Source organism: Polistes fuscatus, unplaced genomic scaffold, assembly GCF_010416935.1.
Source record: "Polistes fuscatus isolate 324 unplaced genomic scaffold, CU_Pfus_HIC Scaffold17, whole genome shotgun sequence".
NCBI classification, from domain to species: Eukaryota; Metazoa; Arthropoda; class Insecta; order Hymenoptera; family Vespidae; genus Polistes; species Polistes fuscatus.
The window spans coordinates 3,150,954-3,177,748 of record NW_025113075.1 but is presented as its reverse complement, the minus strand read 5'-3'; the positions used below and the strand labels follow the sequence as shown (position 1 = coordinate 3,177,748).

The following is a 26,795-nucleotide window of genomic DNA, read 5'->3' as shown; positions in this document are numbered from 1 at the left end:
AGAAAAGGATTACCACTATTCAAATATTTCGTTATATTTTGTTTTTACAATATATGTACACGCAGATGTATTATATTTATAAAATTAATACGAGTGGAATTGTGAACAAAAAAAAAAGAAAGAAACAATAAAACATTCGTCTATGCGATTCAGATTGCGTTTTCTATTGTTTCGTAAACAATCTTTGCGACATATTACGAAAAATATTGGCGAAGAAGAAACGTAACGGTAATAACTGCAAAATAAAACGCGATACGATACGATATAATCATTTTGATTTCATCACAATTGAATAATATTATTACAATCTCTAACTACAATCGTATATAATGGTAAGTAGATCGTAAAAAAGATTGATCAAAAATGATTGACAATTTATTAATTAATGATTCGTTAATTTCTGTATTCCTAATTACAACTGATTACTTATTAAAGTGTATTTAAAATTAACCTATAGCGCGAGTGTTTATCAGTGCACGTTGGACAAGGTGGAGTTCAGATCGGTAATGCCTGTTGGGAATTATACTGTTTGGAACATGGAATTCAACCAGACGGGCAAATGCCCTCAGATAAAACAGTTGGAGGAGGGGACGATAGTTTCAACACATTTTTTAGCGAGACAGGTGCAGGAAAACACGTTCCAAGAGCTGTTTTTATGGATCTAGAACCTACTGTAGTAGGTATGATCATTATAATTTCGCAATGATATACATGATTACTTTTAAGATTACTTCTAAACGAGTTATTTTTATCTCTTACATTAGACGAGGTACGTACCGGAACTTACAGGCAACTCTTTCATCCGGAACAACTGATAACAGGGAAAGAGGATGCTGCGAATAATTATGCGAGGGGCCATTATACCGTTGGCAAAGAAATCGTGGATTTAGTATTAGATCGTTTACGCAAATTAGCCGATCAATGTACAGGACTCCAAGGATTTCTTATTTTCCATGCTTTTGGTGGTGGCACCGGATCCGGATTTACCAGCCTTTTGATGGAACGATTATCCGTTGATTACGGGAAAAAATCTAAACTTGAATTCGCTATCTATCCGTCGCCCCAGATCTGTACGGCAATAGTCGAGCCATATAATTCTTTACTTACTACTCATACGACTCTCGAACATTCGGATGCCGCTTTTATGGTAGACAACGAAGCAATTTATGATATCTGTCGTCGTAATCTTGACATAGAAAGACCAACTTACACTAATTTAAATCGTTTGATCGGTCAAATTGTTTCTTCGATCACTGCATCCTTGCGTTTCGATGGTGCTCTTAATGTTGATCTTACTGAATTTCAAACTAACTTGGTACCTTATCCCCGAATTCATTTTCCACTTGCAACCTACGCACCGGTCATTTCTGCCGAAAAAGCTTATCATGAACAATTAACGGTAGCAGAGTTGACCAATGCTTGCTTTGAACCGGCCAATCAAATGGTTAAATGCGATCCACGTCATGGTAAATACATGGCTTGTTGTATGTTATACAGAGGAGATGTTGTACCAAAAGATGTCAATGCCTCTATTGCAACTATCAAAACCAAACGTACTATACAATTCGTTGATTGGTGTCCAACTGGATTTAAGGTACACTTATGCATAGTGTCAAACAAGCTATCATCAACTCAAGCTACTGTGAAAATTCACATTTTTGGATTTCACTTAAATTTTATTATCTTCTTGTGCTCTCTGTGAAAAACTGCGTCATTTTTTTCGAATTCTTTTCTTTTTTTTTTCAATTCATTCACGAGATGCGAATTTTTGTAAAATTTCAGTTGCTTTTTTTTCGAATGCTTATAATTTTTTTAAAAATGCATCAATTGGAATGAGTTTTTTGTTCTTAATCTACAAAAAATTGTTTTTTAATTTAAGTTGTTGTTTTCATTTTTTTTAATTCAAATGTAAGGGCGAGTAAAATATTTTCAAAATTAAAAAGAAAATTATAAATTATCTCTACTCACGCTCGGATCAACTTCAAAAATCTTTAAATTATTATTTATCAATTTTTGTAAAGAACATTTTCGACAAAATCGAAGAATACAAACAATATAAAAAGCAAAATTTTAAAAAATTTAGTAAATAATTCTTTATATAAAATTATTTTAAAATTCATTGAAAAGAATTTGACAATTTTTTCACAATTTGAGAAAAAAAAACATTCAAATTGATGCATTCTTAAAAAAGTTATAAGCATTAAAAAAAAAAACCAACTAAAATTTTCGGAGTTCTTCTTTTACAGAGTATATATAAAAAGATAATAAAATTAGAGCCAAATCAAAGATGTCAATTTTCACAGTAAATTGAGTTGGCATGGAATGTCCTATATACATTCCTAAAAGATTTCAGAAATCCTATTAATGTAATTATTTTGATTTTATTTGTAACACGATTAAGTGTTTATATAATAGTAGTGTTTGATCATTTTTAGGTTGGTATTAATTATCAGCCACCTACGGTTGTACCAGGTGGTGATCTCGCCAAAGTACAACGCGCAATTTGTATGTTGGCTAATACAACTGCAATAGCTGAGGCATGGAGCAGGCTCAATCACAAATTTGATGTTATGTACTCAAAACGTGCATTTGTACATTGGTACGTAGGAGAGGGTATGGAAGAAGGAGAATTTTCAGAAGCACGTGAAGATCTGGCAGCATTAGAGAAAGATTACGAAGAAGTTGGTTTGGATTCGGTTGAGGGTGAAGGCGAAGGAGGAGAGGAATATTAATTTGTCATTAGTTTACAAATGAATTTTCACTTAATGTATTTTTAAGAATTTCTGTATTAAATTAAATAACGTTTCTCTTTGACTAATATTATTTTGGTCGTATTAAAAGCACTGCAAAATTAGTTCAATTAAAAGATTTGGCATGCGTATTTATGCGATTTTTTTCTTTTTTTTTTTTTTCTTTTTACTAATAACAATAATATACAGAGTGTCTGAGGTTTTTTCGTACATTCGTGAGCGTATTCTACATTCAAAAATAAGGCCAAAATGTTTATAAACGTAAGTTATTCGAAACTCGTCATGTCAGAAACAGCATACTGCAACAGTGTTAAACTTGTATTCGTGTAGGTGGGCAACATTTTGAACAGTACATTTAAATATTTGTACAATTTGTCATAACTTTTTAATAAAGTTTCAAATGATGTTATGTTGAGAATACGCTGACAACGTGTGTACAAAAAACCTCAGACACCCTGCTATTACAAATAGTAAAATTTTCTTCAAATTTCAACTAATTGATCTTTTCTGTTATTTTTTTATTACAATCTTTTTATGTTCTACGACCGTCCGAGGTCCGTCAACTTTTTGCTGGACTTTAAATACTACCAATATTTTTTTTGGTATACATTCGTTAACATTACATGTTATTATATCTAAGATTAAGCGTATATCATTACTTTCAAAACCCTTAGGAATTTGAATTGACGTTGGCATTGTAAGCGAGCCACGTAGAGATTTGGCTATCCAAGTATCTTTTGGTAACGACAACGACCATTTCTGAGGTGCTTCAGAATTCAGTTTTAAATCATTTTCAAATATGAAGTCAAATGTGATTGTAAGTTCACCTCCATTTGTATCAATAATCGTATTAAAAGAATACACTTCATCAAAGTTATCCTTATCATTATCTTTGGTTGGAAGAACAAAGGAAATCTAAAAATAAACATTAAATTATGAATAAAAGATCATAAATAATCTTGATTAGTTCATTAACAAATATATTTTATACTCACGGACGAAATAGTATTATTTTTTAAATTGATTTTTTTAATAGAATGATTATTTGTATCCGCTACGTATAAAGTATCAGCGCTATTATTTATCGCAAGTCCACTTGGTTCGTCGAACTAAAAGATCATATTTCCAGTTAAATATGTTTCTGTAGAAATAAATTATTAATGCATTAATTAATTATCTCTTACAATGAATGATTTATTCGGCTTCCCAGCACCATATAGTGTTTTACAATTTCCTGTGGGATCTACTTTTTTAATTTTGTGATTGTAAGTATCTGCTATATAAGTTTCTTGTTGAATAGAATTCCATATTATTCCTAAAGGATGTTGAAGTTTTGCAGTATGACGAGTGCCATCCATATCTCCAAAGTCATGTAAATTCTAAAGGAATTCATACGATTGTTATTAAGAATTATATATTTAAAAACTTAACATTGTCACTGTTTCATGTTATATATTTAACCTGTGGATTCTTATCAGCACCACACAATGTAGAAACTTTTCCATCTTTTAAATGAACCTCTCTGATACTGCTACTTTCACTATCAGCAAAATATACAGCATTATATTCTTGAGCAATTGTGATTCCAGATGGTTGAGCCAATGTTGCTGCATGTGGATATGAATTATTACGATTCCCTTCTCGACCATTTCCAACAATAGCTGCACACATACCAGCTTGATACGATCTGTTAAATAATACAATAAAAATAAATAATAAAATCTAATATATAAAAAGGAAGATAATTAAATAAAATTAATATTTTATTCTTAAAGTGTAAAATGTTAAACTTATTTTACTTATTTTTCCACCAAATAGTATCTTCTAAAAAGAGTGCCCAAATTTGATGTGTGCCTGCTACTGCGATCAACAAAATCGGTACAGTAACTTTATCACTATTATGATAGTATATTGCCACGTCCCAAGGAGAAGAAAGTGCTTGATCTGTTCCAAATTTTCCTCCTATATAATCATGACCTTGCTTCCCTGTACCCGCCACAGTAGTCACAATTTGCTTTTTCAGATCAATCTAAAATAAATATGTAACATTCATTATAAAAAGTATCATAACAAATTTATAAAATTGCACAAGTTTAACGTGTTAAATGCAGAGTATCTTTTGCTTATCTTTCCATTTAGGACACGGTAATCTGTCATCCAAAGAAATATGGAAAAATATCAATCATTGGTAACCAATACAGTCCAAATGGAAAGTCTAAAACCAGTCTATAGATACTGATGTGACATTTAACATGTTAATAGAAATTGTTTAAAAATCCGTATTAAAATTACCCTTCTAATAGCATGATTTTCATTGTCAGCAACATATATCATTTCATTCAGTACACAAGTACCTTGGGGTGCATTAAACTTCGCTTTGTTAAAACTACCATCTTTATAGCCCGCATCGTATCCACCTATAACGTGTTCTATATTTCCATTAATATCTGCTACTAAAATTCTATTGTTGCCAGTATCCGATACAATTAATTTTTCTCCTGTTTCAGAAGAATACATTTCTATTTTGCCAGGAAATCGTAAAAGATCAGTTGAAGCTGGTAACAAATGTATAGCTGGTGCTATAGGAAGAGCATGATTAGATATTTCATTTATCGATGTAAAATAATCAAGTGCGACTTTTGTATATAAAAATAATTCTTCTCTATGACCTTCGCCTAATGTAACCATTAATGGTTGTCCTCTTGGACCTGAAATTCCCATTCATTTAAATATATTGCACATATAACAAATTTTTACATATTTCAAAGTTTGATCAAGTATTTATGCATACCTAACATTATCATTGTTGGCCAGCACATCACTCCAATAGCTTCCCACATCGAAAGTGTTGAATCATTAACAACAGGATGCATTATGTTATACCTTTGCACAGCTGACCTTATTTTTGTTGAATCACGCTCATTAGAAAATTTTGCACTATGAACACCAATCTAAAGGAACAATACTAAACATATATTTACGTTCTTATAAACTGTGTCTGTGTGTACAATTTGTGATTTATATTATTAAAACTATATTATTAACACTAAATGTACCATACTAGTCAAATGTCCAATTCTAAGTTTTGAATTAAAATTTTGCTCTCAATGTTATTGCCTTCCTCCTTTTGATTTTATAACAATTATAAATAATAATGTTTTATTAATTATTTAACCCAGTCTTAAATTTTCTATTATCTGCATTTAATTTGATTTATCATTTGAATCATTGTAATATAAAAGATATACAAAAATTGTTGATATGTTTAGTGTTATTATTTTCTACTGTAAAAAATAACATGTAAAAAAGTAACTTTTAAACTTTAATATTTAAGCTACTCATACTCCAAATCGATTAACTCTACGAAACAAAAAGTAGAGAAAATTGATAAGTAATAAACATTGTCATATTATTTACTATTGAATGATCATAAAAATTGTTTTCATTTAGCAATGTTAAGTCTAATTATTAAGGAAATTTGTTTTAAAAATAAAAAATTAAGCATCAATCAAATGGTTTAATAATAAAATTTAAATAAATTTTAAAAGCAGAATTAATCGTTTTGACCCATGAGCGGTTCATTTAATATTTGTAAATATTTACTAACCACAACTAAACCACGCTCTATAGAGAATTCTTTTTCTAACGCTTCCAAATCAGGTAGAATATGCATACAGTTGATACAGCAATAAGTAAAAAAGTCTAATATAACTATTTTGCCATGGAGGTGTTTCTTCATAGAGAGATTCTCGGAGACATTGAACCATTCCAAGCCTAACATTTAAAGAAATTACTTCACTGTGTGTACACATAATATCATATGTGACCACATTTAAAAGTAATAGATAGATTTTTTAAATAGTATCCATGATTAAATAAGATTTTTATTATACAAAATATATATATCACAGTAGTGCATCTTAACAACGAACATAGTTATTATTTTAAGATAAAGTTAATCATTGGATCAATAAGACTTTCAGCTATCATTAGTAGGTAAACCGTAATCTTTATGTAAACTTGTAACTGTGATATTATTAATTTCAGCGACGGCACCAAATACAACTTGGGTCGCATCCTTTATATCATTGTATTCGTGCAAAAGGTTCGTAGTCTGCTTCATAGAAGGATATTTATCTCTCGATGTTTTCAAGTTGTTATACTCTGTGTCCAATTTCTTCTCGAGTTGAAGAAGTTTGAAGAACTGTTGTTTCTTTTCATCTTCTAAAGGAATTTTCTTTAATTCCAGCTGCTTTTTCTTTGTCACTATCATCGATTCGTCCCTCTCATCATTTTTCTTATATCCATCCAAAGTATCATCGATGAATGAGGAAGACATTGTAAGAGAAGAATCAATGTGTTCAGACCTATGATTCAATCGATAAAAGGCCATGCGTGTTTATGAAATATACTGAATCTCAATTTCTACATAATATTGAATAAAAGGAAAATAATTATGAGGGTATTGGTACAGTTTAAATAGTTTTTTAGACATAAACGAAAATAGCATATTAATGTCTTATAATACATATATTCTACTCTAGAGTTATTTACAAATAATTTTTATATAACATTTATTTTGTTTTTTATATTTAATTATAAAAAGTTTAAACAATGAAAAGATAATTGAAATATGTTAATCGCTTAAGATATATCTGCAATATACATATATTCTACTTCAAAGTTATTTACGAATTATTATTTTGCAATTCGATTATACAAATTTTAAATGATAAAAAATATAATTTGAATAATATTGATCATTAAAAACATTTATCTTCTAGGTGTTACAGCGCCAAAGGTTTACGTTATTATAACGTTAGTATGTCAGTACGTTAGTAAAAATATTAATAGAAGAATGTATAATAACAAAAACCTTTTATTTTAATGTCACACCTCGATATATTATAATATACCAATATCAAATAACTATTTCAAATATAACAATACAAAAAATTTGTATAAAAAATAAGATAACCTTTTTGGAAGTCCTTTATACAAGCTTCAGTATTGGCAAATGTTTTTATATGGCGTAGAACTAGTTTTTGTTTTTCCGTTTGATCGGTAATTATTTGAAGATCGTGTCGAAATTGTTCGCAAGCATCTGTTAATACTCTCACTGTATCCGAGATACTCATTTTTTTATTCACTTGTCCGCACATGTACGATGATGACTACGAATTAAAAAAAAAATGAAACAAAAGAACTTCCAAACGTCGAATTAGTTTCACAAAAAAAAAATATGCTCCAATACACACATATACGTTGACGTTACTTGTGAAGCAATGAAGGCGTAGGAATACTGTAGTAAAGTAGTCCCACTATTAATGCGCATGTCAGATATAGCTTTCCCAGGGTTACCACTCATCGATCGATCTGTTTTCTCGTCCGCTTATTGGCTAACGAATTTAAAATGGCAGACTCACTGTAAATCGACCAATCAAAATTGCGTAAATGCGTAGTAGCAGTTGTCACGTGATCGTTGATCGGAAATGTTCCTTGATCAGTCGTTTCCGTCTTCCAAGGTCTGTCAGCCATTGTTCATCTGTTTGCCGGGTTGGATAAGGTACGTTACGGATTTAAAATTATCATATTAGGAAAAATATCTAATTTTTCCTTTCTTTATCTCTATCATTATTTTCCTTAAATAATTATTTATTAATTATCTTTATAAATTATTACTGAAATCTAGTTCTAAGGTAATTTTTTCTCAATTTTATAGAACTTCTAACAAGAGTGGACATCGATTTAATAGTCGAAAGGATAATTGTACGTTGCAAATAGGAAACCGTTGCTTTCTAGAAGACTAGAAATGTATACCACAGGCTATAGCAATCAAACAAGGTAAATTATATAAATATTATTTTTCTTAATAATCGTAAAAATTGATAAAATCTGTATATTGATTTGTTAGTTACTTAAAATGTGTTTGCGAAGACAGTCGAAGATGGTTTCTTTTTTTTTTTTTTTTTATATATATCCAACGTTGTCTCTCGGTCAGCCATTTTGTTTGACGTAGTTACTAATGGCGATTATTTTAACATTCTAGACTTTTTTGCTTAAGAATGAATTATTATCATTTTTGATGAACTGTACGATGAATAAATAGACATCTATTCTAATTTACAGCTTATACTTTTTGCTTAAGAATGAACCATTATCGTTCTTGGATTCATTATGAAACAAAAAAATAGTTTATTTTAGTTTACAGCTTATACTTTTTGCTCAAGAATAAACTATTATCATTTTTTCTGATGAACTATATATAATGAAATTAATGTTTAAAGAAAATATTTTAATTTACAACCTGATGGTCCAGTAAATAGACTTTAAACATAATAATTTTTTACTAACTTTAGGAATATATCTTTTGAATTTATATCTTACAACTCAGTAACATATTGCTTTCTACACTTCTATTATTAAAAAAAAATGGATATCTTCATTTCTCTTTCTTCTTTTCTTCTGTTGCCTCCATCTTTCTTTTCTCTTCTATTCTACTAAAAATTTTATTTTGTATCCTTTTTTCTTCCTGATCTTCTTTAAGTTTTTTCCAACTTATCTATTTTTCTTTTACATATAATTTTCTATACTTTTCTCTTTTGTTAAATCATTATACTAATTTTTTTTTATTTATTACGATTTCTCTCTTTGCTTCTTAATTTTTTTTATCTTAGCTACTACCATCCTCTTCTCTTTCACTCTCGGATGTGTTTGCAACACCTTTACGTTTAAGTATAAATTTTCTTTTATAAATTCCTTAGCTTTCTTCTCAACTTTCTTTTCCTTCCATTCCATTCTTATTACTATATTATACTTTTTTTTTTCTTCTTTTTCTTGTGTGCCCTTTCTAGCATTCTTAAATTCTTTCTAGCACAACCTCTTCAAATTCTATGATTATTCTCATAAATTGTTTCCGCATTCATGTCCTTTTTTTTTTCTTTTCTTCCTATTCATTTCCTATATTTCTCTTTATTTACTTTACCTTCACTTTTTTCTTTATTTATTTGAAAGAGAACAAAAAATTCATTTTATATGCTTTATATATTATATACAACTTCCAGAAAATCATTACAAAATCTTGAGTACAAAGAAAATACGGTGCTGAGGTTGCAGAGAAAAATGTGAAAATGATGAAAATTTGGTTGGATGAAAGTATAAGTCACCGAGTTTAATATTCATTTTCAATATTTGTATTAATAGATATTTGATTCGTAAAAGACGTATAAGTGATTCAGAAGTGATATCAGTATAACAACCTTTAAGTTTTTGTGCAGTATATAATGTGTTAAATTAGTCCGGTAAGAAAAATCCAGAAAGAACTGGAAGATCTCGTGCCGCAACTGAACAAGAAAAACTTGCAATTTTATGAGTTGCATAAAATTTTAAATGAGTAACGCGAGATAAATTATTGAAGAAAGTGGCGTGCATACAAATTTAAGAAACGTGCTTCATATTTTACTAAAAAAGCCAAGAAAATTGAAGTAAATAGTCCTGTGTAACTGCAGCTCATAAAACAGCACGTTTGAAGTTTAGTTGTGAGCACGTTCGTAGGAGAAACAGAAGTGAAAAGAATTAATATCGACGATGAAGAAAAATTTAATTTAAGTAGCTTACAAAATTTCACTTTGTTTATATTCTTGAAAGTTCAATTATTTACCGACTGGCGCTCAGTACCTTAGGTCGTAGTGTCCTTGTTTATCGATCGGTTCTCGATTGGTAAAGGTTGGTAAGGATTCGATTCTACATGTGCATATTATATCTTTTTTTTTTTTTTAATATTTTTTAAAAAGTCAACAATTTACAAATATTAATTTAAATATAAAGCAAATTTTTCTTATATATGTATATATAAAATAATTTAATTCATATGGTACACTCGAATTACAATTAAAATTTAATTTTTATACAATTCACAATAATTTTATGTACAACTTTAATAATAATAAATAATAATCGTAATTACTCTCTTACCGTTAAACAAAATTTACATGAAATTTTTTAATAATAAGAATAATTATGATTATTATTTATTACTATTAAAGTTGTATATAAAATTATTGAATTGTTTAAAAATTAAATTTGAATCGTAATTAAAGTATTATATTGATTAACATATTTATAGATAACAAACAAAATGATTAGTATTGAGTTTGATAATATTTGCAAAATGTTGATTTATTTTTAAATTATTTAAATAAAAAAGAAAAACCGAACCCCCAGACCATCCATTCGGTATAGAACACATTTCTAGAACGAATTATGTTCGAAAATCAAAATTCTACTATAATCTTTTGATAGTAAAAATCTACCAATAAGAATCGTAAAAATGAATAATAAACTTTACGTCTTATATGTACTTTTACCCAACTAAATTTTGACTATTTTCATATTTTCTCTGTAACTTGAGCATTGAATTTCCTTTGAATTCAAGATTTTGTATTGATATTTCAGAAGTTGTTTGTAATTCCGAATATACGATAAATTGAAAAAAAAAAAATGGTATTTTATACCTCAATTAGTTGTTTGTCACGTCCCAAAATAAAATTATTAATAAATGTGTCGCAGGGAAGTTGGACAGGGTAAGAATTTAGAACATTATATTTCGATCTTATTGAACGTTTCGCCTCTTCATCGGGACTTCTTCAGCAACTCGATCGTTAAAATTCAGAGTCTCTTATATATGTAATGAAATATTATTATTAGTATTTATATTTCATCACTTTTAGTAATTATTTAAACCGGCTGCTCTCTTACAGTAAAAACGCGCAGGCATATTACAGTGAGCGAGACATACAAAGTTTTATTATTAATTGATTCAGTCTTCTTAAAAATTAGTTTTTATAGGTTTCCGAGGTCATTTATATGTAATAATAAATGACCTCGACATATACATTATACAGTAACTGATATTATTTAAAAAAAAAAAAAAACATAATAACGAATTAAAAATCAAAGATAATAGGTTGGGGAAAAAGAAATTCATTATTTTAATGTGAACTTCAAGACTTTATTTAATATGTTTCGGATTGTCCGATTTGGGTCAAATAAATATGCACCAAATAAATAAATTAATATCATTATATCACATATTATATATATATATCACATATTAAATTAAATATCAAATAAATAAATATGTTTTGTTCTATAATTTGTTGTCATTTTAAAGGTAGTTTCATAATGCCTTTCTCATAGAAGTCTTAGTCCCTATTGGTGAAAAACTCTAGTAATCGATTTTTACAGTCTTCTCTTGGTGTCAATTTTTTATCACTAAGAAAGTTTTGCAATGCAAGAAAAACATGATAATCGTTTGGTGCCAGGTCCGGACTACCAGGTGTAGAAGTATGAAACCGGAATTTTTTGTTGTTGTTTGAAAATGATAAAAAAATATTTTATTCAAAATAATCTCATTGCTAAATATGATCCGCACACCTCTATGACGGTATTAAAGACCAAGAGAAAGTGATAACGTATTTAATTTATAAAAGTTCCTTATAGGTTTGATATATTATTAATTGCTATTAACCGTACGGGTGATTAAAATAGTATAATGAAAGAGAGGCGAATAACTGACTTTAATTGCCGTTTCTCTTATTTTACAGGTAGTCTATAATTTTTAGGGATTGTAAATAGTAATATTAATTAGAATATAATTTCTTATTTTACAGTGAAACTAATTTAGTCAATTTATTTGGTCCATTTCAATCCTTCAATATAGAAACATATTATATACATTTTTCTCACCTCTCCGACAGTTTACGAATGTCACGCCAAAAAAACAATTCTTCTTTTGAAGTGAACCAGTTATCGTTCTCACGTCATAGTCACCACTTTTGAATTTTTTGAACCACTCGAAACACTGTGTTTTACCAAGAGCATGTTCACCTTAAGGGGTTATACGCAGTTGCGAGGCTCGAAAAAGACGTATTTTCATGAATTTTTTCTAGTAACAGTTTTTATTTCTCAAAAAAAATTGTTGGTAATTCAAATAGAGTGAACTTTTGAGAATACAATAGCGCGTCGATTCTGTAAAAATATTAATCTGCACTGCTCCTGTAGATGATTTCCTGAACGTCCTCTAAAAAAAGACGTTTGGCGGTGATCTCCATTTTAGCGGTTTGGATTATCCGAAATTAAAAAATATGGTGGATTCTTTTAAAGGATAGATTAATGCAGGTATTAAAACCAAGGAATAATAAAAATTTTGATTTTTGACAAAATGGCGTCTATTTGAAAAAAAAGTTGTTGTTTTTGACTAAAATTTTCGCTCTAAATTGTTACAAAAAAATAGTAATAAATTTTTTTTAAAATTATTCCTTATACTTAATACCTGAGGAATATATCTAAGAAGATTGTGTAAAAATTTGAAACCGATCGGTTAAGCCGTTTTTGCAAAATCGAGATCACCGACTTTGAAAATACCGTTTTGAGAAAAACGCGTTTAAAGTTTCAAAGAGACGTTTACACATAGTTAAAAATTTTTGTTTGCAGCTTACATGAAGTGAAGAATATTTGTCGGATCGATTTGAAATTTTCAGAGAATATACTTAAATATATGTACATTCCGAAAATGCAAAAAAAAAAATCGATTTTTTGAAAATCCTAACTGCGTATAACCCCTTAAGCTTCGACAAGTATTCGATGCGATTCTGCAGCAGTTTTCTTCAAATGATAACAGAAAACCAATGCTGTCCACAAATCGTTGTTCGTAGGCATAAAACTCGACATGTTTAAGGTTATCAAAAAATATACCGGTGTATGAAACTTGGATTGTTGTGTGTTGAAAATCTTCGTCAGCTGTTAGAGGAAGATGATGGTGCTGCAGAAGCAGTCTTATGATCCTTAAACTGGTGACTAGCACCATGTATAGGGAAATTTCGGTGTACACTTGTATATTAGGTGTACATTGTCTTGAAGTCTCTCAAATACAGTTCTGAGATGCTGTCGATACTCTTTTTCGTTCCTTGACGCAATGAGAATATTATCAATGTATACTATTACAAAATTCAAGTTTCTGAATATAGAGTCCATGAATCGTTGAAAGGTTTGTGATGCATTCTTTAACCCTTTCGCTTACAAAAACGTCTCAGAGGCGTCACAAGGTTATCGGACCAAAAACGAATAAGACGCCTCAGAGGCGTCGTAAGTCTACCGGGCGAAAAAACAAAACATTTCAGAATACAGAATATTGACCGATTGGTATCGCTTTTAGCCCGCACAGTGGGAAATTCGATCGTAAGGGAAAGGGTTAACCTAAATGGCATCACCAAAAATTCATACAACCCTAAAGGTGTTGAAATAGCCGTTTTTGGAATATCTTCAGTGGCCATCTGGATTTGGTGATATGTTCGCTTTAAGTCTAACATAGAAAATATATTTTTCCCTTGGAGATTCATGAAAAGATCGTGTGAGTGTGTCTAATGGGATACCAGTCTGGTATCATCTTTGAATTTAATGCTCGAAAATCACCGCATAATCTCCAACCTCCGGCAGATTTTGATTGTTAATGAATGGGACTAGACTAAGAATTCTTCAATGCTTGGATCATTCCTTGCTTCAACAGGTATTCTAATTCTTGTCGGAGAGTTTCCAATTTCTGTCTTACTAACCTGCGAAGTTGGTAAGATACAAGAGTTCCCAAAGTTTCAATTTGATGTAAAACGCTGTTGTTTCTCATATTTCCTTTTCCTACAAATGGTTTGGATATTGCTGAGAACTGTTTGAGCAATTCTCTGTATACTGTATTGTCATTAATAGTAGATACGCTATGTATATACGTTTTTCGGATAATGCCATTAGATAAAATTTGAGTAACTGAATTTCTTAGACATCGATTTTTTAAATCTATAAAAATGCCATAATGTGCGGTACAGTCTGCTCCAATGATTGGTGTGAGTTTACTTCAACGATTATAAACGGCCAACAGTTCTAATTTTGTTGTATTTGCTGTATAGAATTTGAATGTTTGCTTATCTACTTTGTTTTTTATTAATTCTCGTGGAATCACCCAGGCAGAGAATTAAAATGTCTTTCAAAGCTTTGTATCTGTCTTGTTCTGGAGATCGTCGGAGGAAATCGGATAGTTGTTGCACTGTTTCCAGATTAAGTACTCCTAAAACATAATTAAATTTTCTAAAATCACTTAAGATTCTCCTGTTTGTTAATGTGACCTCTATCTAGATGAACCAAAGCTCTTGGAAGTTTGTTTTTCGCTCCTTCATTTTCCAACTCGGTATAAGAATTTACATTCGCTTCTTTATTTGTGGAACGAGGGGAATTACGTGCGACAAACATTTTATATTGTTTTTTTTTCTTTTTTTTTTTTTCTCGTAATGTAGGATTTTTAATAGGAAAAATAGTTTTATTTGAAACTCAAGTACAAAACGCAGAATCTCATTTGTTCATCGCTCAATGCTGACTGCCTTTGTCGCTCGTGCATCGATTTGCCGCGTCCACGCCGTTCCTTGCCTCGTTCGATGAACTAAGCCACTCAAAACTAACAAACGCATATCTTCCTACGCTATACTCACCAGTGTCTTTGTCGGGAGACCTACGAGTTAAAAAATAATAATAATAATAATCGCAAATAACAATTGCCGATATTTAGTTGCTATGTTACATAAGACAATAAATTCCATGATGAATCAATTGGTAAAACAGTAATAAAAGTATATTTATATTATAGTAAAAATTATATATTATATATTATAGTAAAAAAAAATACTGAGAGTGTATATTTACGCCTTTCTTATATATTAATGGGTTTGTGAGGGCGTATATATACACCTTTAGCAGTCAAACAGTTAAATAGCTGTAATCTTGATTTATTAGTTATAGATCGAGGAGTACTAGAGATTTCAGCAATCGAAATGTCGGTACAACAGCATATTGGAATGGTCAACAACAACCTCAGAAAGAATTCAATGCTAAAAAACAAAACCCGAACCAAAAGAAAATACCAGGAGATTTATTAAAGAAACCTAACTGGGATTTAACTGCTCTTCCAGTAATTACAAAAAACTTGTATATTCCACATGTTAATATTTTAAAACGAACATCTGAAGAAATTAATAAATACCATACTGGCAAAGAGATAACTGTTAAAGGGAATAATACTCCGCCTCCAATTCAAGCTTTTGAAGAAAGCAATTTTCCGGATTATGTCATGGAAGAAATAAAAAAACAAGGATTTGCCGAACCTACTGCTATACAAGCTCAAGGATGGCCCATTGCATTAAGTGGGCGTGATATGGTCGGCATAGCACAAACAGGCTCCGGCAAAACTTTAGCGGTATATATATTTTATAGTCCATATATAGAATATTGTTTCATAAACAAAATTAATATAAAATTTAACCTTATTAATAGCTCAATTTCACTTCCTAGCTTTATTTGTTTGTTATTTTACCTTTTGTGCTCATATTTTGTTTTGACTTGCTTGCTTACAAGATTTTGCAGTATTTTAGTTACGTCCCTGATAATGTCTAACCTATCTTTTTACCTATGACCTCCATCTTAATAGTACTGTATAATTGATATAATTTTGCTCCAATCAATCGTTTTTTCATCACGTTTGGCATCGATGATTCATTAAAGTTACAGGTAACCCCCGATGAACACGATTAATTGAATCCGTGTTCTTTGAAACCGTGTTATTCGAGACTACAAAAAACGGGATTCCGTTTCAAGTGTGAAAATAAAAAAAGTTTAAAGTTTTCTTTTTTTGTTAAATATAAAACTAAACATTTTTATTTTTTGAATTCATATTGGGGTAAATATTTCTAAGAAAAATCTTCTATTACATAATTCAAATTAATTTTTTAATTAGTTTTGAAAAAACGCGTTTTATTTTTAATTTTTATTATGAAAATAAAAGAAAAAGAAAAAAAAACAAATGACATATTTGGAAATAATTTTATATCAAATAATATATGTATTTTATTCTTTTTCAAAAGAATTACTCGAAAATCGTGTAGTTGGAAACCGTGTAATTTGGGGGTAGGTATCCGTGTTCTTCGAGGGTTACCTGTACTTTATTTTCGAATACCCTAAATTTTGTTCAGTTTTGTAACGTAAGTAATAACTACGATTCAATGCCTTAAAGGACTACCGGTAAGTAAATAGTCGTTCTGTAGATTTTAATTTTTGGACATCTAGAAAACACCCGGGAACCACCGAGTATTTTATTAATTGAATGGAAACGTGCAATCTTCAAATTAATTCTTTTCTTAACTTCTTCTCTTATTTTATTAGTTTAATTTAAAAATCTATGACTGTTTATAACCTAAAATAATAATATTTAAATTCTTCTCTTTATTTCTCTTTATTTCTAAACATCTACTTTCTTCTATTAAATTCTCGTTTTATTGACATACGAAAACTGGTTTCTGAAACAAGTGATAGAGAAGGGGATATGACTAACACTACCCATTACATTAATTACTAATGTAATAATTATATAATAATGACAAACTTTATTTAACATCATATATATATGATTGCCAGTATTTTTATTATTTAAGATTTCATAGAAATAAATCTTTCATTTTCTATATTCCAATAAAAATTTGTAATTATTCAATGGAGCACTTTTTATTTCTAAATATATTCTAATTAGTGGTAATGTTCAAAATGCACTAACTGTAAATTTTCATTCAACTTTTACAATTGTAAATCGCGAATTTTAAATTCCCGCGGATTACGTATATTTAATTTTCAATTTTTTTGTGGCGTTATGTTGGTACTCATGGTTGTCATGAATGTTCAGTTAATTTTTTACAGGTATTTTGCTTGGACGTGTTTTGGCTCGTCTTAGATTTTTCGGCTTTTGCACTATGATAACGCGCCCCTGCTCACACATCGCTGCTTGTGCGCGAATTTTTGTCCAAAAACAACACAATAATGATGCCTCAGCCATCATATTTCCCAGATCTGACCCTCTGTGACTTTTTCTTGTTCCTGAAACTGAAAAGACTCATGAAAGGACGATGCTACGCTACGATTGAGGAGATAAAGATGGCGTCGAAGGAGGAGCTGAATAAGATCACTAAAAATGAATTTTTTTTTACTGCTTCGTGGATTGGAAAAAACGTTGGCACAACTGTATAAAATCTGATGGGGATTACTTTGAAGAGGACAAAGAGGGCTGTGGCATCATTATTGTGCTGTTTTTGGCCAAACATTCGAGCACAAGCAACGATGTGTGAGCAGGGGCGTTAAGTGGTGCAAAAGCCGAAAAATAGGCAAAAATTGAAGACGAGCCAAAACACGTCCAAGCAAAATACCTGTCAAAAATTAACTGAACATTCAAAGTGGCTGAGCTTGTCAGCATAAGTGAGGGACATGAGTACCAACATAAGGCCACCAAAAAATTGAAAATCGAATATACGTAACCTGCGCGAATTCAAAATTCATGATACTTTTTGAACAGACCTCGTATATGACCAACGTATCCCTACTATCATACATAGATTCCTTAAGTATTAACGCTTAGAAAGTTAATGTTTCGCTTCTTATCTATAAGAGCGTTGAAATCTTTTTCAAAGTAATATAATTAATAATTGAGCTATTCACTGCACAAACCGACTAACTCCATAAAACAAAAAGTGAGGAAAATGCGATGAAATAATGTGCATTGGTTTTTATAAAATTCCTTTTATAATATAAATTTAAATAAATTTTGTAGAAAAAAAAGCACTTGCCAGTGCATTGAGTTGTATTACTGCAACGATTTCCATTAGAGTACGGAGTTAATCAAAATAACCTCTGAAATAAATTATTTATTATTCAGTGGTCAAAAAAAATATTGTCGTTTAATGGTGTTAACTTTTTATGTTTGGGAAAATTTTTATAAGTATAAATATAAAAAGTTATGATTATATCAAGTGCTTTTACACTTAAATTTAAGATTTTTTAAAAAGTAGAATTAATTGATTTTTGCAGTGAATGGCTCAATTATAAATAGAATTATATGCAATAAATAACATAAATTTATCTTTTGTCGTGTCTGGGATGATACATTTTTCATAATGATATTCATTGTACAGACACACGAAACATAGATTGTTGCAACATACACTGGATTTAATGAGTGCAGGCTTCGTAAACAGAAATTGCAAATCTTCCAAAGTGAAGCAGACTTGGTTCACATTTCAGAAAACTGATCTCTCTTCACCCAGTTTTGACGCAAACCTCATGCGTCTTATCGTATCGCATAATTTTTGAAATAATACTTTTTACAAAAAATATATCGTCCCAGGCACATCAAAAGATTAATTTATGTTATTTGTTATGTGTTTGTTTTTTTCTGCTTGTTATCACCATAACCTTTACTCTATAATAATTTCTTTCCTTACAAACTTTTTCTTTGCATATTCATTCTCACGCATTCTCGTGCTTCTAATTTAACAAATTTAACTCTGCATCAGTAATTTATATGAAAACTAAAAAAAGTATTACGTATTGATGGTAGTTAACACGTTAACTGGTCGTTAATGAGGTCACCGGTGATCTCACAGCGCTGTAAAGCAGTAGTGATAATAATACGACGCCGTTTATCGGTTGTAAGAAAAAAATGTCAACAAAATATTCATCCCATAATAAAAAGAAAGTGTAGGCGTGATAGAAAAATCATGTAAAAAGTGCCGGCAGTCAACGTGTTAACACTTTACCGACCGCTAAAATTTCAACAGCATACGTACGTCCGACCGATCGCTCAGCCGCAAATTCTAATAACAAATTACTGTTCATTTAATGATAATGACTATTCATCGCCATAAGCTATTGGTCGACGACAAAAAGCTGATTAATAAATAGGTAAATGTCGACGCCAAGAAAGTCTATTAATAGGCTAGCGGTTGGTAAAGTGTTGAGAAAACTTACCGAAATATATTATCTATTATTTTACATTGGTCATTTTTTGCTTTTTTATTTTCAGTACATACTTCCAGCAACTGTACATATTAACAATCAACCTAGATTAAGTCGAGGTGATGGTCCGATCGTTCTAGTTCTTGCTCCAACTCGAGAATTAGCACAACAAATACAATCAGTAGCTAAAGATTTCGGTTCTTCATCATGTATTCGAAATACGTGCATTTTCGGTGGTTCTCCAAAAGGGCCACAAGCAAGAGATCTTGAAAGAGGTGTTGAAATTTGTATTGCTACACCAGGAAGACTTATTGACTTTTTGGAAAAAGGAACAACAAACTTGCGAAGATGCACATATCTTGTTCTTGATGAGGCTGACAGAATGTTAGATATGGGATTTGAACCTCAAATTAGAAAGATTATCGAACAAATTAGACCAGATCGTCAAGTTTTAATGTGGTCGGCAACATGGCCCAAAGAAGTACAAGCTCTCGCAGAAGATTTTCTCACTGATTATATTCAAATCAATATTGGTTCGTTGACTTTGGCTGCAAACCATAATATCCGTCAGATAATTGAAATATGTCAGGAACATGAAAAAGAATCAAAACTGTCCAATTTATTGAGAGAAATCAGTGGTGAGCGTGGAAGTAAAGTCATTATTTTTGTTGAAACTAAAAAGAAAGTAGATGATATTACAAAGTCCATTAAGCGAGAAGGTTGGTCAGCTATCTCTATTCACGGTGACAAGTCACAACCTGAACGAGATTATGTATTATCTGAATTTAGAAATGGAAAAACTATGATCTTAGTTGCAACTGATGTAGCTGCACGTGGTTTGGATGTAGAAGATGTCAAGTATGTTATAAATTTCGATTATCCAAATAGTTCGGAGGATTATATTCATAGAATAGGTCGTACTGGACGATGCCAAAGTGCAGGAACTGCTTATGCTTATTTCACTTCGAATAATGCGAGACAAGCTAAAGAATTAATATCTGTTTTGGAAGAAGCTGGTCAGGTAATAAACCCTCAATTAGCAGATATGGCTAATTCTATAAGAAATCAATTTGGAAAGGGTCGGCAGCGTTGGAGTTATGGTCGCTTTAGCAAAGATAATAACTCAGGAGGAAGTCCTAGAAATAATACTAGCCCTACCATCAATAGTTGGCAAAATCATCAGAGTCAAACCAATCAACACCAGATTGTTAGAAATCCACAAAGAATCAATATGCACCAACAGCAAAATGATTATCAAAGCGCTCGTCAAAATAGTTACCAACCATCTGTCTACCAACAACAGCCACAACAGCATCAACCGCAACAACAGCAACATCAGCAGCCCCTACATAATCAGCAGCATCAACAACAACAACAGCAACAACAACAACAACAACAGCAGCAGCAGCATCAGCAACAACAACAACAACCACAACAACAACGTCAACCAAATAATAATTTTCATCAAAGCGGATATCAATCTAATGGTAGTGCTTGTCAACCAGCATATCAAAATAGTAACCGATATCAAGTCAGACCAACCAATGGCTATCAAGGAAGTCGATACAATGCTAGACAAAATGGATATAGTAATGGTCAAAGCAGTCAAAATGTATATTCAATGCCACCAGCGTTCATCATGCCATCAGGTGGACATACCGATTCCGGGATACAAAGCCTTGTCAATAACAAGTTCTTCCAAACAAACCGACCACCTCCGAACACAGGAGCTTGTGCTTATCAATCAATGGGATATGGGCAATTCCAAGCTGTGCCGCCATATGGTTATCCTTATCCACCAACACAGGTACAACAGTGACGCATTAAATGGAAATCAGCGGCCATTCAAGCTAAGTAAAGTAATTTCTCTATTATCCGTTTCTCTTTCCCAAACAATATTTATCGATTTGTGTCGAATGATGGGGGTTCTTTTTTTGGGTAATATTCTTAATGTACTTTGTTTCTTTCACACTCGCATGAAATGATGCTGATTAAGAGAAGAAAACGACCTTAAATTTTTTTCAAATGCACCATTTTTACATCGACAAATGTTATATTATTTAAAGTCTAGTCCACTGATTTAAATAGATATGTTTCTAAGGAAAATTCATTATAATTAAAAAAAGAAAAAAAGAAAAAAAAAAATTCAACAGCGTAATTAAATTTGAAATTTATTCAGTGTCTAAACGTACTACACACAATAAATTGGTTTGATCCGAAGCTCATTTCAAGCGAGTATTAAATAATAAATAGTTCTTTAGAGAAGATAGATAATAATAATATCAGTTATATTCATAGCTTATGATCACAAAGGTAGATAACATTGATCACATCTCTTTATGGTAATTTAACGATAATCTTGTATTGCGACAACTATATATAAAATTATAATATGTATGTGTGCATACATATATACATACATATAATATAGTTTTATTTATGTGTATGTATATATATATATAAAAATATATACATATATATATATATATATAAACAAAACTATAAAACTTTGCTATATATAGAGGGAAGGGTGAGGTGGGCCAACTATATGTATATATATATATATATGTATGCATATATGTATTATAATTTTGTTTATGTGTATATATATATATATATATACATATACACACATAAACAAAATATATTATATATATATATAAACAAAACTTACCTGTATGCTATTCTGAAATGCACGAAACATATAGAAGGGGGGAGGGTGGGTAGGTAGAGTCGATAATTTATAATTTATTTAATACTTTGCGTACATGCAGGTGATGCTCTTCAAAAAGTAAGGCCTTTTGCATAAAAATTAAGCCGTGCACCCTTGCAATTGAAATACGATATATGTATTGAAAAAGATAAATGAGTAAGAAAACTTCACTGATGATGTAATTTTCTTAGATACAAAAGATAGGATGAAAAAGTACGATTGAACGTTGGGGAGGAAAGTGGGTGGAAAAAGTGATTAATAAATAAAATAAAAAGAGGAGAATAATATATCATTATAAAAATATATCGTGCTTCGATGGATTCATAACGTTATTATACACAGAGGCAGCAAAGGGGGGGTATGGGTTTTTAGGTGTTAGAAGTAATTGAGCGCGTAGTCACTATGGCTGTGCACTTTGGAACAAAGTTCGATATCTTATTTTTATATATATATATCAAAAATAATTTGTTGTTAAGCCAACGAATGATTATATGAAACATTGTTGTTTGATGTTTATGCAATTGGCCACCGAGTGGTCTTGCCTTTGCGCGTCATCGTACGGGGCACGCGTTGGTTAGCCGCAATCCATGAGATTTTCAATCGTACATGTTTTTTAGTTTGCGTGTCGAAATCTTTCGCACATCACTTTCACTTTGGGGGAAAAGAATTAACCAAAAAAAAAAAAAAAAAACTAAGAAAGAAAGAAAGAAAGAAAAAGAAATAAGCAAACTACAAAAAAGGGACACTACGACATTTTTATTACTAATGTAAATGTTTGATAAACTGTATGAGGTATGCCACTACCTTTAACGTAGTAGGTAATAAGTGTAAACAAAATACGAACGTAAGTGTTGTAGCGTTTTAAAGTTACTCTAGCGAAAAACAAATCGTATTAGAAATTCGCAACAGCATGAGGTGGCAATTTTTGCAAACCTGCGGATGATACTCGATAAAATGTTTGCGCGCTCAAGGCGAAAGTATTCGGTTGAAATAAGAGATAATGGGTGGGGTTGGGTTGGGTTGGGTTGGGGGGGGTTGATTAAAATAAAAATACCAAGACAAAATAAACATACAAACGAACGAACAAACAAATAAATAGATAAACCAGGGGAAAAAGGAGAGGAGTAAAAATCGATTAAAATAACCGAAAGGGAGAGTCTCTTGCGGATGATTTATTATCATGATTCATGACAGTTACTCGCGGAACGTCTTGTTTTTTCTATTCTTTTTTTCTCTCTATCTATCTTCTATCTATCTATCTATCTATCTATCTATCTATCTATCTATCTATCTATCTATATATCTGTCTATCTATCTATCTATTTATCTATCTCTTTCTCTCTCTCTACATATATTGTTCTTAATAATTCTTGATACAAATTTATATATATATATATATATATATATATATATGTTTCTTTTTATTTCTGTTTATTCTTATTTTGATATCTTTCGCGATTTTTCTAAAATCTCCATTAATCCATTACTCGTTGATTACGCACAATATTTAAAAAGAGAGGGAAAAAATTATTCTGTAACCGCGGTGTGCTTAAGTCATTTAATTTAATATTATCGTGTCTCTTATATCTTATTCTTGACGAGTACATTATTATGCCATTATTGATGGTCCTCTTTAATTAATGACACGACTATCAAAACATTATTTGTTTTTCTACGCACTCTTTGGTCAGAACTTGGAAATCTTTTCAAAAGTTCTAATATATTTTGGATTTCCTTTTTCATTTCTTTCTTTATCTTCTTCTCCTTCTTCTTCTTTTTCTTCTTCTTCTTCTTCTTCTCATTTATTTTATTTTATTTTTTTCCCCCTCCAATTCATCGATCCGATCGCTTTTTTGGGCGTTCAATCGAATAGTTAATATATGAATAGAAAGCGAATATTGTGAGTATAAAAAACTCTTAACGTTTTCGCATATTTGCGTGTGCCCTCTATCGATGCTTATTATTCATTCATTTATTCATTCAATCATTCATTCATTCATTCATTTATTTATTCGTATATTCATATTTCATCTTGAACTTATTGTTATTGTTTTGGACATTTTAAAACGATTCATATATATTATGATAAATAAGAAAGAAGAAACGCGTTATTGTAAATTCATAGCTCGTATAGTCTCCGTCCTATAATCTTTTTCGGTACTTGATACGATAATATGAACATTAACAACGCATTTGCATCCGAGAACGGAATTATAATAATACAAATTACATTTATCAACGTATTTTCCTCGGGCTCGGATACAAATCTATCGAATAATAATAATAATAATAATAATAATAATGCATTGTTATACAAAACCTACCGTTTTTTTTTTCTTCTTTCTAAAGTTAACACAGTATAGAAGGATGAAAATATTAATAATAATAATAAAAAAGTTAATTCGGATGTGTTTTTTGAATCATAATTAACATTTTAACTTTCAATGACACGGTTTAATTTGTACCATTTTGCGTATCCAAAATCGTGATACAAATCAGGGAAATGAAATATTCGCACTATTAGTGTGTAGAGTTTTTCAAGTTTATTCAATCGTAATTGTATTGTATGGAAACCGTGTCCTTGGGAGGAATATTGCCATTTATTATTCCCCACCGTGTTATATAAGATAATTGAGAGTATTCGTCGTGGAAATTCGACGGGATAGAAAAATTATGCTCTCTATTTACTTTTGTCGTTGTTGTCATTGTCTCATTGTCATTTCTTTAAGAAAAAAAAAAAAGTTATTCACCAGAATCGCGTTTATGGTGGTCGTCCCCCTATCATTCCTTTGCTTTTTGTTATTGATTAAATTCTTTTTTTTTTTCTTTTTTTAAATATATAATATATACATTCAGGGGTTGATAGTGGGTGCACGCGTAAATCTGTGATATGTAAGATGTAGCGTATTAATAGATCTACTGTTCTGTCATGCATGATGATTAAAGTAGGAGACGTGTATCTCATCGGTTTTTGATGACGTGGGTAATACCATATCATATTATATCTCGGTGAACTTCCATCGCAGCCTATTATTATCAGTAATACAGAAATTGTGGAGATGACTAATTTTACTGCCTAAGATGAGATATATTGTTACATCTACAAGTACATAAATATTAATTCATTGTTATTATACACAGGAAGAGAGAGAGTGTTATTTCATTTAATATATTAATTATTTAATAGTAAACACGTGATTTAGAAGTTATATGCATCTCTTATATGATCATTAAAATCGTTTATAGAAATTCGTACTTGTTGTAATCAAATGAAAAAGGAGAGAATAAGAAAATCTTAGGCAGTACAATCAGATGGACCCCTACTGTATGAGAAAAGAAGGAAGCCGTGAAAGATGAAAAGAGAAAACAGTATTTTTGTGAATCCGATATGAAGGGAATTCCATTCTATTTGATCATTTAAAATACTTTAATCGTTTTCGACTATACGAATAACAATATATTCTCATCGAATATATTTACAAATATTAAAACTTGATATATCAAGGTCATTCTTTGTTTTCTATTTTATCTTATAATCGAAAACGAATATGTTTTAGATGATCTAGTTTATAATGTGGTAACACTCTTTATATATTTCCGACGCGTTAAGCGGATAACAAAGTCGGGTAATGACATAATAAGTCATACTAATTGTCATTCATCATCGTGTTTGGGTGAATTCATAATACATTTATGATTTTTCATGCTTTGTTTAGACATATCTTCTTTAAATCTTTTACAAAGAAGCAATTTAAGGGTTTCTCTTCCGTTTATTCGTAAGGTTACATTTTGTTTTTGTTTTTCTCTTTTTCTTTTTATATTTATGTATATGTATATATATTTTTGTTTTTTTGTTTTTACGTTGAACTTGATTCGCGTCGTTATATTCCTCGTGCCCTCTTTGTTAAAAAAAAAAAAGGAAAGAAAATAATAATAATAATAATAATAATAATAAATAATAATAATACTAATAATAATAATATCTCTCTCTAATGGCTCAACACGATGGCCAATTAAAATATATTTTAAGCATTAAACGAATAACGCGAGTACCGTTAATAATGGTGGTTGCATGTTGTACATATTTAATCGAAGAGGGACGGTAGCAGTCTGTATTATGATACGACACGGTAACAAAACTTTCCAAATGCTTTAGTTAAGTTCACAATTATATGAGTATAGTAGACTCCCGTATATCGCGGTTCATATGTTACGTGCTGTATAGATTCGCGTTACAGAAAATTATTTTCAATGAAAATTATTCTTGTATAACGCGATTCTTTTTTTTTTTTTTTTATAATCAACATTATGCTAATCACATCGGTCTAGCTACATTAAATTATTGGTTCTCGTAAAATCTGTAAAGTCGAGCAACATGTGGGGGTACGGTTAACAAAATGGACAAGTGCGACCACCTACCCCGAGAAACAAAAACCATGTACTGTTGATTCTAGAAAAGT

At 30.5% G+C, this 26,795-nt stretch overlaps 4 protein-coding genes across 4 annotated transcripts; 2 read left to right on the top strand and 2 right to left on the bottom strand.

Moving 5' to 3' along the window:
* The first annotated feature begins 2 nt into the window (after positions 1 to 2).
* Positions 3 to 2,918, top strand: LOC122515219 (tubulin alpha-1 chain-like). The gene is made up of 4 exons (XM_043632483.1): positions 3 to 332; positions 458 to 680; positions 765 to 1,594; positions 2,436 to 2,918. The coding sequence occupies exons 1-4, from the start codon at positions 330 to 332 to the stop codon at positions 2,730 to 2,732; spliced, it is 1,353 nt and encodes a 450-aa protein (XP_043488418.1). The 5' UTR covers positions 3 to 329; the 3' UTR covers positions 2,733 to 2,918.
* LOC122515218 (NHL repeat-containing protein 2) lies at positions 2,769 to 8,044 on the bottom strand. The gene is made up of 9 exons (XM_043632482.1): positions 7,729 to 8,044; positions 6,358 to 6,524; positions 5,542 to 5,701; positions 5,043 to 5,458; positions 4,550 to 4,779; positions 4,212 to 4,437; positions 3,935 to 4,129; positions 3,746 to 3,859; positions 2,769 to 3,665 (listed from the first exon to the last, which is right to left on the bottom strand). The coding sequence occupies exons 1-9, from the start codon at positions 7,910 to 7,912 to the stop codon at positions 3,261 to 3,263; spliced, it is 2,097 nt and encodes a 698-aa protein (XP_043488417.1). The 5' UTR covers positions 7,913 to 8,044; the 3' UTR covers positions 2,769 to 3,260.
* LOC122515220 (DNA repair protein SWI5 homolog) lies at positions 6,617 to 7,333 on the bottom strand. The gene has a single exon (XM_043632484.1). The coding sequence runs from the start codon at positions 7,141 to 7,143 to the stop codon at positions 6,730 to 6,732; it is 414 nt and encodes a 137-aa protein (XP_043488419.1). The 5' UTR covers positions 7,144 to 7,333; the 3' UTR covers positions 6,617 to 6,729.
* A 163-nt stretch (positions 8,045 to 8,207) lies between the features above and the next one.
* LOC122515217 (DEAD-box ATP-dependent RNA helicase 20-like) lies at positions 8,208 to 21,520 on the top strand. The gene is made up of 4 exons (XM_043632481.1): positions 8,208 to 8,316; positions 8,473 to 8,594; positions 15,585 to 16,044; positions 19,690 to 21,520. Exons 2-4 carry the CDS (start codon positions 8,563 to 8,565, stop codon positions 21,439 to 21,441), a joined length of 2,244 nt encoding a protein of 747 aa, XP_043488416.1. The 5' UTR covers positions 8,208 to 8,316; positions 8,473 to 8,562; the 3' UTR covers positions 21,442 to 21,520.
* The last annotated feature ends 5,275 nt before the right edge of the window (positions 21,521 to 26,795 follow it).